General features: G+C 51.4%; 1 protein-coding gene across 3 annotated transcripts in view; it reads left to right on the top strand.

Annotated features, from left to right (window-relative positions):
* The window catches only part of Chrdl2 (chordin like 2), a 31,293-nt gene that overhangs the window by 7,748 nt on the left and 8,462 nt on the right, over nt 1-15,083 (top strand). For 2 of the 3 annotated variants that reach the window (XM_021243308.2, XM_013064947.3), the window contains exons 2-6: nt 3,769-3,881; nt 7,823-7,916; nt 10,159-10,301; nt 12,487-12,580; nt 14,403-14,458. In XM_021243308.2, coding sequence (XP_021098967.1) covers nt 3,769-3,881; nt 7,823-7,916; nt 10,159-10,301; nt 12,487-12,580; nt 14,403-14,458 — 500 coding nt within the window. Of the gene's footprint in view, nt 1-804; nt 1,261-3,768; nt 3,882-7,822; nt 7,917-10,158; nt 10,302-12,486; nt 12,581-14,402; nt 14,459-15,083 lie in introns of those variants that run through there. The other variant, XM_021243309.2, reaches the window with a different exon arrangement.

The following is a 15,083-nucleotide window of genomic DNA, read 5'->3' as shown; positions in this document are numbered from 1 at the left end:
GTGACAGGAGGCTAAAGCAGGAGGATCGCCATGAATTTGAGGCCAGGCTGAACTGCATCTCAAGACCCTGTCTCAAAAAAAAAGAAAGAAAGTAGCAAAACAATGGGATAAGTGTGCTCAAAGTGAGGGGTAATATTTTGAGTGGGATTAATATCAATGTGCCTTTTACTCTAATAAACTTTATTTAAACATTCACCATGTATTTCTACATGATCTGATTCAATTATACAACAATCATGAGGGGTAGACATTGTTATTAGTCCCATTTAATAGATATGGAAACAATCCTGGAAGGGTTAAGTAACTTGTCTAAAATCAGGCTGGAAATAAAAACTAAATTCATGATTTGAATCCAGACCTACGTGACTCCAGAAGGTCTTTGAGAGAAGACATGCTTGGCCTCTGACATGGGGAGAAAAACTTATATACAGGTTGGGGACTGGGATGAGAAATGGTAGTGGAGGGAGGAAGCAGTGCCAGGGCCAGGCCAGGAGTGGAAGGCCACAGAGGACAAAGGAGGTATCTGGGAAGGGAAGAGATATTAGAGACAAACTGCCTCCTTCACCGTGTCACCCAGGCTTGGGCCCTAGTGGCTCCTGAAACCTCACTCTAATCTATTTGGAGTCCCTGAGGGCCTGGGATGGATAAGAAGACCATCAACACACCCAAGAATCACAAATCTTGGAACAAACCACAATATTGTAGAATTCCAGAAACTTTGTGTTCTGATGAAATGCAGGCTCACAGAACATGGAATTCTCAAATCTTGAATCTTAGAAACCTAGAATGTTAGAATCTCAGAATCTGAAATCATGAATTCATAAACTACACAGAAACCCTATGCTCATAGCTCTCCCCTACCTCCTTATTTTGCAGATAGGAAACTGAGGCTCAGAGCATCTCACAGTGAATGTGTAGCTTGAGAGCTTCTTCTCTCAGCCACATACAAGGCCCAGCTGGGGCTGGTGCCAGAGCCACAGGAACAGAGGTCGCTGCAGGCCCGGCTGGTCCTCCTCCCACCGGGTTTTGGCATGGCCGTGGGCACTCATCTCCCTAGAGGAAGAGACAGCTCCAGGCATAGGCATAGCCACCCCTCCTTGTGTTTCTCACCTTAAAGGGTGTGGTGGGTGGGGACTGTGGCTACAGAAGGCCTCCTGCCAGGCCCTCACATTCTCAGCCTCTGCCAGCCCTACTGGTGGGGGAGGGGCCTCCTGGCCCAGGCACTGGCGGAGACACTTTGATCTTCAAGCAGACGAGGAGGTAAGGGGTGCCAACTGGCATGGGAACAAGCTTTGGGGCCACCCCAAGGAAGGTAGGACAGGGCTTCTTCAGCAACTGGCTGACCTAAGGTGGCCACAGTGTTGAATCACACCCACCCTTGTCAGGGGAGGGGCCTGAGGAAGAAAGAGATTATTCACTCTTTGGAGAGTTGGGTTGGCTGGACCAGTACCCCAGCTGGGGCTGTATTCCACCCTCTGCCAGTGGAGGCTGAGAGATAAACACAGCCCATTTGATATGGCCCAGCCAGGCCTTGCTGGCTCACTGGGGCAAGGATCTGCTGTCTGGTTGCTCCCTCCACTGTTGAGGACTGAGAAGCTGGTAGGGAGAGAACTAAGCTGTGTGTTCCTAAGGACCTCATAGCCTGTGGAATCAGAAAATGACGCACCAGGACAGTGGCCCCAAAACTTTTGTCCTGGGAGGCTCAAGAGGGCCAAACAGGAGTGATACGAGGAAACACAAGAGGCTGATTTCAGCTTCTTACAAAGAAAACTTCCTGAGGGTTAGGAATGGCCTAGAGTTCCTCTTCTCTGAAAGGGTGACCCATGAGCTGCACTCCAGCCCTAAGCCCTAAGCAGCCCTAAGCACTCTAGTGATTAGTTGGGAATACAAGCATTATATGTGAGTCCCCACTGCACCCAAGAGGGTACCATTGGCAGTACCCTGCCATTCTGTAAGCCTGACAGTCTAAAAGCATGAGAGCCCATGTTTCCAAGAGAATGGGAAAGCCAGGAAGGCAACATCTAGAACCTAATAGGAATCTAGGAGAAAAAAATAAAAAATGAAGGACAGTGGCCAGTAAAACAGAGAGAGAAGGAAATTGAGCCTTTAGGCCTGCAGATTGGGTTAAAAACCGTAAGTGATGGAGGGAATTCAAAAGAGCTCTTCTTTGAAGCCTAGAGCCCTAGGTTCAAGTCAGCAGCTGGATGGCTTCAGGCAAGTCACTTAGATTCTATGAACTTCATTTTCTTATCGAGCTTTCTCATAAAAGGCAAAACCTCTGCAGGATGGATATTATCACTTAGTCCAGATTTCAAACTATGTCAATTTTCATGACATTCAATCACGTCTACTGAGCGGTATCTTTGAGATGATCTTAACTATATAACAATAGCATTCCAACTAAGTTTCAAGAACTGGGCTCAGTAAGCACTGTACAAGCATTATCTCATTTAATTCTCAAAACAACATTTAGATCATTAAGAAACTTACATAAAAAGTTCAGCACAGAGAAGGTAGTCATTCTATGTTGATTCTTTTCTCCAGATTGCAATCTCATTTAATCCAACAAAACTTTGCTGGCACTTAGCTTGTACGTCATCTCCCCATTCCTCCCCCAAAAAGCTCAGGTAACGGAGCACCTTCCCATTGGAAAGATTGCATCTCTCCTGGGATCCCTGCTCACAGGTGCCTGTATGGAGAATTGTTGGCAGGGATAGGGCAAGAGGCAGAGAGGTGGACAGAGCCTGCAGTGCTGGACAGAAGGAGGCCTGACTCAGGGCTAGGTGGGCAGCAGGTAAGAGGGGAGGGGAGGAGTGCCTTGGTTACGAGAGATGACAGGGAGCTGGAGGTTTCAAGAGGGCACAGCTGCGGGAGAGATAGCTAACCTACCCCAACCCCCAAAAATCCAGTATTTCATTTATTCTTAGAAGCATTCACCTACATATTAACAACTGATATGGAGATTACTAAAAAGCCAATTCATGTGCCAAGCACATCTCAAAGTAGTAGCAAAGATGATGTTTAGGGATTTGGAAAAATCAGTTTCCTAGCCACCTTTCCATCATGGCTAGCCAAGACATAGGGACATCGATTGGTATAAAAGCTGGAAAGTTGCTATGGGTTGTTTTATTCAAAAGGTGGGTCACAGGACCCAGAGGGGCTCTGCGTGTCCATGCCTCTCTGTGTGTGTGTGTGTGTGTGTGTGTGTGTGTGTGTGTTGTGTGGTGGGGAGGAGGATAGAGAAGAAAGCCATGGTGATATACAAATAAATAAATAAGCAAATAGGACGAAAGAAAAGAAACAAATGTGATTGTGAAGGCACAAGAGCACTAGACTGAGAGTCAGGAGACAGGCTGCCATCTCTGCTTGGTGACTAAATAGCTGTGTGGCCTTAGCAAAGTAATTTATCCTCTGTGGGCCCCATAATATCCATCTAATTATAATAACTAACATTTACACCACAACAAAGTCTGTCAAATATTTTACTGCTTGATCTCCCTACTGCCCTATGAATAAGTGTTAAGGCACAGAGAGGGGCAGTAAATGCCCAACCATACAGCAAGTGTGTGGTGAAGCCAAGATTCAAAATCAGACATTCTGGTCCTCTGACTAGGACAGCATATCTAGTGGATGTTCTGTTGCCTGAATAGAAGAGACCATCTGAAGGATGGTGCAGATGATGTCCTTCCTAGAGCCAGAAATGAGGAAGGATGAGGCAGATTTAGGGCTATCACCTCCTGGGGCTAACAGCATGTGTTGGTTTGCCAGGGCCAGACCTGTTCTGCCTTTTCCATGAGAAGAGATACTCCCCCGGCGAGAGCTGGCATCCCTACCTGGAGCCACAAGGTGTGATGTATTGCCTGCGCTGTACCTGCTCTGAGGTAGGTTGCTCTGGCCACCAGGCCACCAGGCCACCTGCGGCAGGTGTGTCTGGTAGACCTTTAGAGGAGTCACCTGGGAAGGTAGGGATGACAGCCTGCACCCAGAGGTCTGGGGCACCTGAGTGAGGCTCCCTCAAATCTCAAATCATGCTGTCAGAGACAGCTGAGGGGCTCGGGGCCAGTTCCCTCACTAGCAAGTCTTCAGCAGGTCTGCTGGGGATAAGTCACACAGCGGATCGGTGGCTGGGCTGGGTGGAGGCCCTGGGCCTTCCATCTCTCATCCCAGCCTTCTTCCCAGCTCTCACTGATGCCAGCTTCCCTGCCTCCCACACAGCCCAAGACAGAGCCTTCTGACCTTCCCTCCTATTCCTGTCTTCCTGTGTACAATTCCCTCCACCTGAGTCTCCTCCCTGCCTCAGGAGGCCCTCCCCCAGATCCACCGACCCACATCTTTGCTCTTCAAGGTTTTGTCCAAATGGGCAAATGACCTCCACCTAAATGCAGTTTCTGCCTCTGGGCACCCCATAACTTTCACTGTCCCTTTCTTATTGTCACTATTGACAGTTACGTGCATCAATGACTGCCCTTCTGATTGAGAGCCTGAGAACAGGTCTTGCTGGGCTTTGGGCTCCCAGAGGCTGAACCAACTGGGGCAGAAACCACATCTTCATTTTCATTTTTATTTCTTGCATCCTCACCCCAACTGCATTTGTCAGCTTTCTGTCACTATAACAAAACACCTGATATAATTAACTTATAAAGAGAAAAAGGTTATTTTGGCTCACACTTTTGGAAGTTCTAGTTCATGATCAAATGACCCTGTAGCTTTGGGCCTGTGATGAGGCACACATCACAGCAAAACTGCTCACCTCATGGCCAGCAAACAAAAGAGAAGAAGAGACCACAGTCCCTCAACCCCTTCAAGGGCATCCCCTCAGTGACTTAAGACTTCACACAAGGCCCCACCTCCTGAAGGTCCACAGCACCTCCCAATAGCACCAAATGGGGGACCAACCCACATAGACCTTTAGAGGACATTGAGCACCCACCCAGCACCTCCACAGGGCCTTGTACAGTTAATATGTGGAATAAATGAGAACCATGCAGCACAGAATTCTGAGGCAACCAGGGTTGGGGCAGGAGGGACACTGAGGGTCACTCCTGGGGTACTTCCCTCTGATTCCCCAAGGCTTCTACCAGGTTGGCCTCAGGTAGAACCTTGACACAAATAGGCACCCCCCATGACTGCCTCCCCTTGCATTTCCTTAGCACATCTGAGGCCACTCAGCCATTTCAAAAAGAACTTTATGAAGCATAGCCAGAGAACAGAAAGGAAACCATAACAGAAAATTCCAGACATATCATGCGGTCCAATTGACAAAGTCCAAGTTTTGTGATCTACTGGAGCTAATTCATTTCTCCTTGCCCAGAGTACACACACACAGAGTTTCCTTAGCCCAAAGCACTGAAATTCACCCAAGTCCTTCTACCCCTCTCCATCATCGCCGCCCAACCTCAGCCACCTTCGACTCTGACCTGGGCTGCTGCTCAAGCCTCCTAACAGGTCTCCCTTGTCCCCGCCTCAAAATTCATCCTCTGCACAACAGCTGGAATGATCAGTTCTGATTGCATCACTCTACTCTTAAAATCGTCCAATAGCTTTTCTTTGCACCTACCATAAAATTCCGATTCCCTGCAGAGGCTCTGTGGAATCCTCCACCTGCCTAGTTCTCCAACTTCACTCCTTACTTGGTCCCTGAGCTGTAGCCTTGCTGGCATTCTGTGGGTTCTTCCAACATGTGAAATACTCCTGGTCACTCCCAGTGCCTGGAATGTCCCACCCAGGCCCTCTCACAAATGGCTCCTTGTCTTCCAGTTCCTAACAGGAATGTTACCTCCTCAGGAGGCTTCCCTTGTGACTGTTTCTAAAATAGTTAACACTGTTAACCCAATCACATTGTTCTACCTTATTTTTGCCACAAATTTAACACCTGAAATTGTCTTGTTCCTACTTGCTTACTATTTTCTAGTCTATCACCCACCACCAGGACATAAGGGCGGTCTCACTGCTGCTCACTGCTGGGCTCCTAGTGCTTTGAAGGGGGCCTAGGCCCCAGTGGACACTGAGTGTGCATAATGAGGGCCTGGCCTATGCCTGTCCACTAGAGGCAGCTCAGCTTTCCCAAGCCCCAGTGACAGTATTTACCCTGTTGTGTGATTGCAAGCAGTTCACCTCCAGGATACCCTTTTCTCTTGTACCTACTTCTAAGGTTGTGTTTAAGAAGATGAGATAATTTTGCACATTTCATATAAAGGTCCTGCCTCATAGGCACTCAATACACGATGGTTGAAACTTTCCTGAGCCGTTCCCTTTGGCCACAAAGGACTTCACCATATGCCTTGCTCTGGCCCTTTCACCCCCAGCCTGCCTCTACCTGTTTTCCAGCTGTGAGCAGCAAGTCACCTCAAACCTGTGGCTCCTCCAAGGCCAGGGTCAAGTCAGAAATTCTATCTCTTCTGGCCACACAGTTTGCACTCCACCAAGTTTCTCATCTGAGGGCCCCCGTTTACCCTCTTAACGCTGATGAAGATCTCATGTGTACTTGGCCTCCAGTGGCCCTTAGCACTCCTTAGACCTTGCCATTCTCTCTCGCCATCTTGGGCAGCAGTGAGCCCCAGAGAAGCTGGGGCCGGTCTGGGCTGCCCCCCTCCCCCGAGGCAGGAGGCTGCTGGTGGGAGAAGTGCTGTCAGAACCTCTGCTGGGCAGAAGGCAGAGGGAAGGAAAAGAGGAAGGGGGCTGGAAATACACTTTACCAATTTCCCACTTGTGAACAATGCTGAGTCCATTCATGTAAAAGAGATCATCTATGCCTCTGCTCTCTGCTGCCCTTCATCACTCACTCACTCCCTCACTCCCTCACTCATTCGCACATTAGCAGGCACTAACTTGGGGCAAGGGCCTGTGCTGGCAGTTCCTTTGGAGTCCACGGTTGATTAGGTGAGACAGACATACGTGGCTGGTCACCATGCAGTGCTGTGAGCCTGCGACAAGGGGAAGAGCGAGGTGTGGGAAGGCTGAGCAGACCCTGGACACTGCCCGGAGAGCTAGGCAGACCTCCCAAAGGGGTGATGGCCTCCCTCCCTCTGATTCTGCTCATCTCTCTCTATGCATGTTCCTCTGTGCAATTCTCGTATTTGCTGTACTTGAGAAAGTTGAAAGAACCCTGGGCCCTTCCTTCTCTGGTGCCAACTCTAAAGGCTCTGTCCAGAGTTACCTGGACCTTCCAGAGATTTAGGGCATGGGAATCACAGAGCCCTGAGCTTTCTCCACATCGGGTTTGTAGTCTTGTCCCTATCCTGCTCTCTTGTGTTTCATTCCTCCTTTTCCTGTAAGGCTCAGGCCCAGAGTTAGAAGAATAAAGCCCTAGAGTTATAATAACACAGTCAGGGCTGGGTGTGGCAGTGCACACCTGTGATCCCAGCACTCAGGAGGCTGAGGCAGGAGGATCACTCTGAGTTTGAGGGCAGCCTGGGCTACATAGTGAATTCAAAGTCAGCCTGAACTACAAAGCGAGACCCTGTTTCAATCCTCCCTCAAAATACCACAGTCAAAGCTTCGAGATCAATGTCAAACAACTCAAAGCTTTTACTTGTATTTCTCACACACCTTGAAGAGGGGCACAAGATCTGAGCAAATCCATGCCCAGGTCTGCCCTTCCCCAGGGTAGGGGAGGGATGCAGATGAGTGGAGTGCATGAGGCAGGCCCCTTTAGTGGGCAGGGGCAGGGGCAGGGAGGGACTGGGCTTTCTTGAGCTTATTGTTTTTAACCCCAATCACAAGTCAGAGTTCTGCAGCTGGGGTGGAGGCTTTGGGAGAGGACCTGAGCAGGTGGGAAGTAATGGTTCCTTGGGACCAGGGCTGACCCTTGTGTCCCCTTCAGACTGCCCATGTGAACTGTTACCAGCTGCGCTGCCCACCTGTCCACTGCCCCCAGCCCGTGTTGGAGCCGCAGCAGTGCTGTCCCAGGTGTGTGGGTAAGTAGCCTCCCCTCCCCTCGTGCCAGCCTCCCTGCTGCCCACGGACCATTACCTCACTCCAGACACAGGGCCCTGGCTGAGTAAAGCTCCTGAGAGGAGAGCTGCGGTCTCTGCCCAGCAGAGGTGATGAGACGCAGAGATGCTCAGGGCAGGAACATCCCAGGTCTCTAGGTGGGGCTGGGGTAGTAACAAATTCTCAGGATCAGTTGGGAGGCAGAAACAATAGATTGGGGCTTGCTTGGCACACTGACTGGCACACTTGAACTTCAGTCTCTCGGCAGGCTGGACACGCTCTGGGAAGGGAAGGTGAGTGATCTTGGGCTGGGAGGTCCTTGCATTTGGTCCATCCATTTTCTATCACTGTAACAACCAAAATACCTGGGTACTTATTAAAGAAAAGAGGGTTATTTAGCTCACAATTTTGGAGGCTGAAAGCCCAAGACCTGGTTGCCCCAGCAATTTGGCCTCTGAGAAGGTTCCCTCTGTCAGAGTCGCAACATGGGGGAGAACCGGAAAGGGAACTCACTCGCTGCGTGCAGAAGGAGACAAGAGCATGCTTGATACTGACTCACAGGAACTAACTAGGATCCCAGGAGAACTACACTGTTCCCTTCCAAGGGCAGTGCCCCCAGTGATCTAACCAACTTCCACTAGGCCCCTCTCTCAAAGGTCACACCGCCTTCCAAGACCGCCACACTGAGGACCAAGGTTCCATCCAACACATGGACTTCTAGGGACACTCAAACAGCATCCAAACCCTGGCAGCCCTGGAGGGGAGACTCAGTGATTACCACCTGGAGTTGGGAATGACAGAGGAGTGAATGCATGTACTCTGAGGTTCCTCCCTGTGCTGAAATGTGGGGACACTCTGTGTCCTAATGCTAGAGGTCTATGATTCCATGATTTTAGGATATTAAGAGCCTCTGGGCCTGAGGCTCTGGGCAGTAAAGGGAAGAGAGAGGAAAAGTGGTCTGAGAAGAAACTGGCACAGCCAAGTGCCCTGGGAGGGGCAGCCAGTGCCAAGGCCAACTTGAGCGGTGGGAGAATTAATGTTCAGAAACATCAAGATGATGAGGAAGCAAGGACTTTGATTTTTGCCTTCGCTCTGGTGTCTGGCGTCTGGCCCTCCTGGGGAGGAGAGTCCCCTTTACTAAGGGGGAGCCCAGCAGGGATCTGACCATGGGTCATGAAGACTCCTGGCTCTGGGTTCCCTGGGAAAGCAGAGGCTTCCAGCCTCATCCTGCCCAGAGAGGAGCATCATGCCTTCTCCACATCCAGTATGGACTCCAGGGGTCCATACCTCTCCTGGCTGACTTTGGGACTCCTCATGCCTAGTCCAGTGCTCTTCATCCTCAAATGCTCTTTATCCTGCCCCTTAACCCTCTGCCCTTTTGCCAGCTCAGCTGTACTTGTTCTTCAAGACTCTGTTTAGCCATCAGTCCTTTCAGAAGGGCTTCTTAACCTCCTCTCCTCTGCTAAGTTAGGGTTCCTCCTCTATGCTGCCCCAGCTTCTGTGCTCCCATCCACCTGGCCTTTACCATATCACAGTGCCATTGCTTGTGGCTTGTCTCTCTACTCAATTCAATTGTGAGTTTCTTGATGGCAGGGGCTGAGTCTTGGTCATCACTCTATTCCCAATGCCTAGCAGGGCTCCTGCTCCCATGAAGGTTCTTAGCAAAGGTACCTGGAATGAATGAGTGGGTTTTCTCAAGACTGGGGGCCTCCCCCTCAACCAGCAGGATAGGGGCCGAGACATGGGCAGGTGATGGGGCTCTGGTGGCCAGAGAGTGGCAACAGTTTACACCAAGCACAGAGACTGGATATCATCCCAACTGACTCCGGGGGATGTAACTCCATGACTGTTTCTCCCCAGCTGTATCCCTTTGCGCCTGTAACAGTGCCTGGCCCTGGAAAGTGCTCCGTGAGTGTTCATGGACCTCAGTGGAGCTGAGGCTCTTGGCCTTTCCTTCTTGCTCTGGTCAGGGCCATCTCAGACACCAAGGGGTTGCAAGGCTGTGGTGGAGACCATGGGAGGGACATGGTCAGATGTGGGTATCAGCAGGACATCTTAGTTAGCTGATGTGGGGAATGGCTGGGAAGGCCAAGGCCAAGTCAGATTAAATGCCAAGAAGAGATAAAATGCGTACTCTTTAGAAAAGTGGTCTACTTACATCTGGCAAAGATCTTAGATCCACACAAAACTTCATTTTCTTTTTCCTCTGCCCTTCCCCACCTGCAGAACCTCATACCCCTTCTGGGCTCCGGGCCCCCCCAAAGTCCTGCCAGCACAATGGGACCATGTACCAACATGGAGAGATCTTCAGTGTCCGTGAGCTGTTCCCTGGCCGCCTGCCCAACCAGTGTGTCCTCTGCAGCTGTACGGTAAGAATTCACTGTCCCTGCAGCCCAGGCCAGTGTCCTGCTTGCCAAGAGCACAATAGTGTGGATGGGGGAGGGGGGTTCCCCATTCATAGCAAAGTAGAATGAAGGGGAGGCATCTGGAGTATGGGATGTCCTGACCCTAGCTGCGTCAGGTGACCTTCCTCTGGGCTTCCTTGCCCTCCCAAGTTTCCTGTTACAGCACTGGTTACCTGCTGCTGACAATGGCCTATTTCTGTTTCTCTGTTTCCTCCAATGAACTCCTTGAAAGGAAGGAACATAGCTTTTTGGGGAGGGGTGCTGGAGATTGAACCCAGGGCCTTGGGCGTGCTAGGCAAATGCTCAACAACTGAGCCACACGGCCCCAGCCCCAGAACATGACCATCTTGTTTCTGTTTTCTCTGCTGCTCTTAGCCCAGGGCTTGATATACAGAAGATGTCTGTAATAATTGCAGAACAAAGATGTGAATGATCAGTTGTCAGTCCTGGGGCACAGAGACAAGGCCAGATGGTAGCAATGGAATTTAACCTAAAGTTACTTAAACTCCTCCTGCCTGTGCTCAGAGTTGGGCCTAAGGACAGGCAGGGCTGACTCTAGTGTTAGCAGGGGACAGAGGCTGAAGCGAAGCAGGACCTGATCAGGTTTGCATGTGGCTCTCAGGATGTTATTCTTACCTTATCTGTGAATGGGCAGGAGAAACCCCTGCCTTCCCAGTCTCCTCATTAGGTAGTCATCAGACTTCCCTGCCCTTAGTTCCTCTTAGCTCATGAGGGAGTCTGACTAGGTTTTTCTAATGTCCTCTCTAGTCAAGGTGTTGGAGACCCACTTTGGAGCTCCAGCTCTGGCCTGGTTCCATGTGGCCTCAGGCCTACTGCCCATCTCTTCAGAGAAACGAGCCCACCAGTCTGAGGCTCAATCTTAAAGTATCTGGGCTGCAAATAACCTACAAATAACAGGGAGTGCCTGGTCATTGGCCCAGGTAGTTGTTTCTTTCTTCAGGGCCTGAGACTCTCCCAGTGGTCTCGTATGTTGTACCCCTAGGTTCATGGAAACGCCTTGTTTGTATACAGCATCCCTGCTGCTCTAGTGAAGGATATCACTATTCCTGTTCTTCAGATGAGGAAACTGAGGCTGAGAGGAGTTAAGTGACTTGCGTAAGAACACATAGCTAGTAAGCGGCAGAGCCAGAATGCAGACCCAGGGCTACACAACTCCAGAAGCCCACATTCTTTCCCTGTGTCAGCTGCTCACACGAAGAGGGAGAGCCTGGATTAGGAGGGGGCGGTAGGAAGAGGCAGAAATGATGCTGGTAGCCTGGGATGAACTTTCTAGTGATTCCTTTGTCCATTCTCCCTGGATACTTAGGTCCCCGTTCTTTTCTTCTCATCCCTGTTTATGGGACTGATTGACTCTGGCCTGATCTGAGGATCAGATTCTGACTCTTGGGAGGAATAGGGAGAGGACTCAAGGTCACCCCACTTCCTCCACAAACACTGTGCCTTTTGACAGTTTTCACAACCATGCTCTCAACTGATCACAACCAGATGAGTGCCCCCATTTCACAGAGGTGAAAACTGAGGCCCAGAGAAGCAAAGTCTTCACCAAAGTCATCTGATCTCCTGCCTTCCAGAAGGCAATTTGGTTTCAGTCTTGCCATTCAAGGCTGGCTCCTGAAGTTGGAGGCCCAGGGCTTTCAGGAAGAGGAAGATAAGCCCAGGTGTCACCTACTGGGTCCCCTGCCATACCCACCACACTCTACCCTTCAGCCCCTGTTCCAGGCCAGGGAAAAGGACATTGATTTCCATTGGAAAAGCCTGAAGGCTGGCCTCTGCCTTGGCTGTCTGACTTGATACCACAGCCCCACCCACCCACTGGTATTCCCTTCATTTGGAAGATGGGAAGAACCCCCCTCCCAGGTTGCTGCGAGAGACTGGGGAAGATAGGGTATAAAACGCTATAGAAGCTGAAGGCTGAACCCCTTCAGGGCTGGCAGTGGGAGAGGAGGGTCCCAGGGATGACTCCCTCTGAGCTGCCTGGGCCTTTCCCCTAGCCTCAGGTTGCCCCCTCCCTCTTCCACTCCTGGGGAGACCTTGAGACCATTTGCTTCCAAGAAAGGGGGCTCCCAGACCCCTGAAGACTGGTCCTCATCAGAGCTCATTTCCAGCCCCCATTTGCTCTGTCTGTCAGGAGGGACAGATCTACTGTGGCCTCATGACCTGCCCTGAACCCGGCTGCCCCGCACCCTTCCCACTGCCTGACTCCTGCTGCCAGGCCTGCAAAGGTGAGTCTGTCCCTAAATCTGACAGTGTCCCCCTGCCCCACAGACTAGCCACGGACTGTGAGAGCCAGGAGTAGCCTCAAGGGACACCCAGCATGTGGCAGACCTTTCCTTCCTCCAGGATGATGGTGGCTTACCCTGGATCCCCTAGAAAGTAGAGCCCATAGCAGAGGCTGATAGGACACTTTTGTTATTATTGCAGTCCCAGGCAAGAGGAACAGGGGGAGTAAAGCGGGGAAAGAGACAAGCAATTCAGGAATGTGTTTGGGAACAGGCCTCTGCTTGGTGACCAAGTATGACCCTGTGCTCTCCTTCTCAGAAAAGTCTAGAAATGGCCTGGGGGGTTTAGCTCTGTGGTGCTGCCGCCTGCCTCAAAAGCGCAAGGTCCCAAGTTTGATCCCAGGTGGGGGGCGGGGGGGAGAAAGAGAAAGGAAGGAAGGAAGGAAGGAAGGAAGGAAGGAAGGAAGGAAGGAAGGATGGAAGGAAGGAAAAGTCTAGAAGTGGTAGAGGAAGAGGTAAGAATTTACCCAACCATTCACCTATTCCTATGGGTAAAAGTTCACTCCAAGGGTGCAAATTCCTCACATTCCTCTGTCACACGTGCATATCTAGGTGCTGTGTAGCCCCAGAGCAGCAGGTGGGAGTGGGCTAAGGAGTGAGGACAGGGCCATGAACAGGTGGTGGGGGCGTGAGGAGAGTTACTGCCAGGTTGGGGCTAAGGGAGGGAAGAGGCTACAGTGGAAGAGGCCCGCTTCAGGGCCTGCAATGAGCAGACAAGGTCCCCACCATCAGGTGAGGCAGAAAGGAGCAAGAGCAGCACATGAGGGGGCTGGCACAGGCTGGAATCACGTCTCCCCAGCTTCCCCGGGGCACAGCAGGGCCCAGAACACTTGTCAGCCAGAATCCAGGTGGAATGTTTGCATGAGGCAGAGAGGCCAGCACATGGATAGTGAAAGGCAGGCTACGCATGGACAGAGAGAAGAGTCACGCCATTCCCTGTGCACTAGGGCAGCCAATGAAAGCTTCCTGGAGGAGGCGGCACTTAGGCAGTGAGGTGCTGCACAGTGGCATGTGTCCCCAGATGTTGGCATTTTGGAAGGCACACTGGACCTGGGTCAGGTGACTCCAGTGTAGGCCTGGCTCTTGCAGCGAACCCCACAAATTCCTTGCCCTCTCTGGCATCTGCTGTGGATACACTGAAAGTTCAGCTGCAGTGATTTCTAACAGTCTGAGTCCAGAGTTCTGGGTCTTTGAAGCAGGAATGTTCAGTGGGAGCCAGACTGTCCAGTGAGGCAAGGGGTAGTGTGAGAGAGTCCCACTCATTGATTTAGGAGGCTGCAGGGATCTGAAGGGCTGGGTGTGCTGGTTCCCAGGGAATGGTCGGTAGAAGAGTCCTAAGGTGATCAACTGCAGAGGCAGAGGGGCTAGAAGGTAGGGCCCTGGGAATGCCTGCTGAAAACCAAGGCCTGGTGACTTCAAGTATAGATGGGAGGAGTGACTGTCCAGAAGACTGCAACTAAGCTGGTAGCAGGAATGGGATTCTGGGATCTTAGGCCATCCAGAAGGGCACTCAGGGATGACCCAGTGTTCCAGAGATGACAAAGACTAAACAAGATGATCTAGGCCAGCCAAGCAGTTCAGTCCTAATGATGACCAGGAGGTCAGTGTGGGGAAACTGAGGGAGCAACCTAGTTGTGGGATGAGGAGAGACTGCACTGAAAAGGGCTAAGTCTGCACTGGGGCAGGCGAGGCTTTGGGAAGGGCAGAGCCTACAGGTGGAGGCTGAGGAGCCTGAGGCTGACCCAGCTTCCCTGTGAGTTTTCAGATGGGGTAAGTGAGAAGCCTGCTGGAGAGGACCCCGCACAGTCACAGAGGGGGCCGGTGAGTACGCAGCTCTCCCATAGGGAGGCGAGAGGAGGCCGTATCCATGGCCAAGGCACGCATGGCTCTGAAGCAGCAATACCAGTTATTGTCCTCATTTCTTTTGTCCCCTGGGCCAGCTACATAGTCCAGTCCCTCTCCTGGCAGAAAACAGGTTGCCACACAGGGCAGGAGCTGGCCCCAACCTTCCTCTTCTCCATCTTGGGAATTGGCAATGTTCCCTCCTGAGCTGTCCTCCCTCCTGTCTGTCTTCCCTCCTGTCTGTCCTCAGCCCAGGCTCCATGCAGAAGCAATTCTCCTAAGGGAGGCACCTCTGGTTTGGGTCAGGCTTCCCCACCCAGTTCCTGGGGCACTGGCTCTTTGTCTGAGGTCTGCCTTTCTTTTCCTCTGTCTATTTTGGGCCCTTTTGATCTTGTCTGAAGTTCAGCTCGCTCTGGTCTGAGAGGGAGGAGCTGGGATAATGAGCCACACACTAACTCAAGTCCCCATCAGTCCTCATGTCTGTAATGCGAACCACTCCACCTGCTATCTTTGTGCCCTGAGCACAAGGGGATCCCCAGGGTTCAAGCTCAAGACCTCTACTTCTCTGCCAACTTGTTCCTCTTCTCCAGGCTGGGCCTTCTCT

This window comes from Heterocephalus glaber, unplaced genomic scaffold, assembly GCF_053883595.1.
Source record: "Heterocephalus glaber isolate CG9 unplaced genomic scaffold, H.glaber_assembly_v1.0 deba00001428, whole genome shotgun sequence".
Lineage (NCBI taxonomy): Eukaryota > Metazoa > Chordata > Mammalia > Rodentia > Bathyergidae > Heterocephalus > Heterocephalus glaber.
The sequence above is the reverse complement of the archived record's forward strand: the minus strand, read 5'-3'. Positions and strand labels throughout refer to the sequence as shown.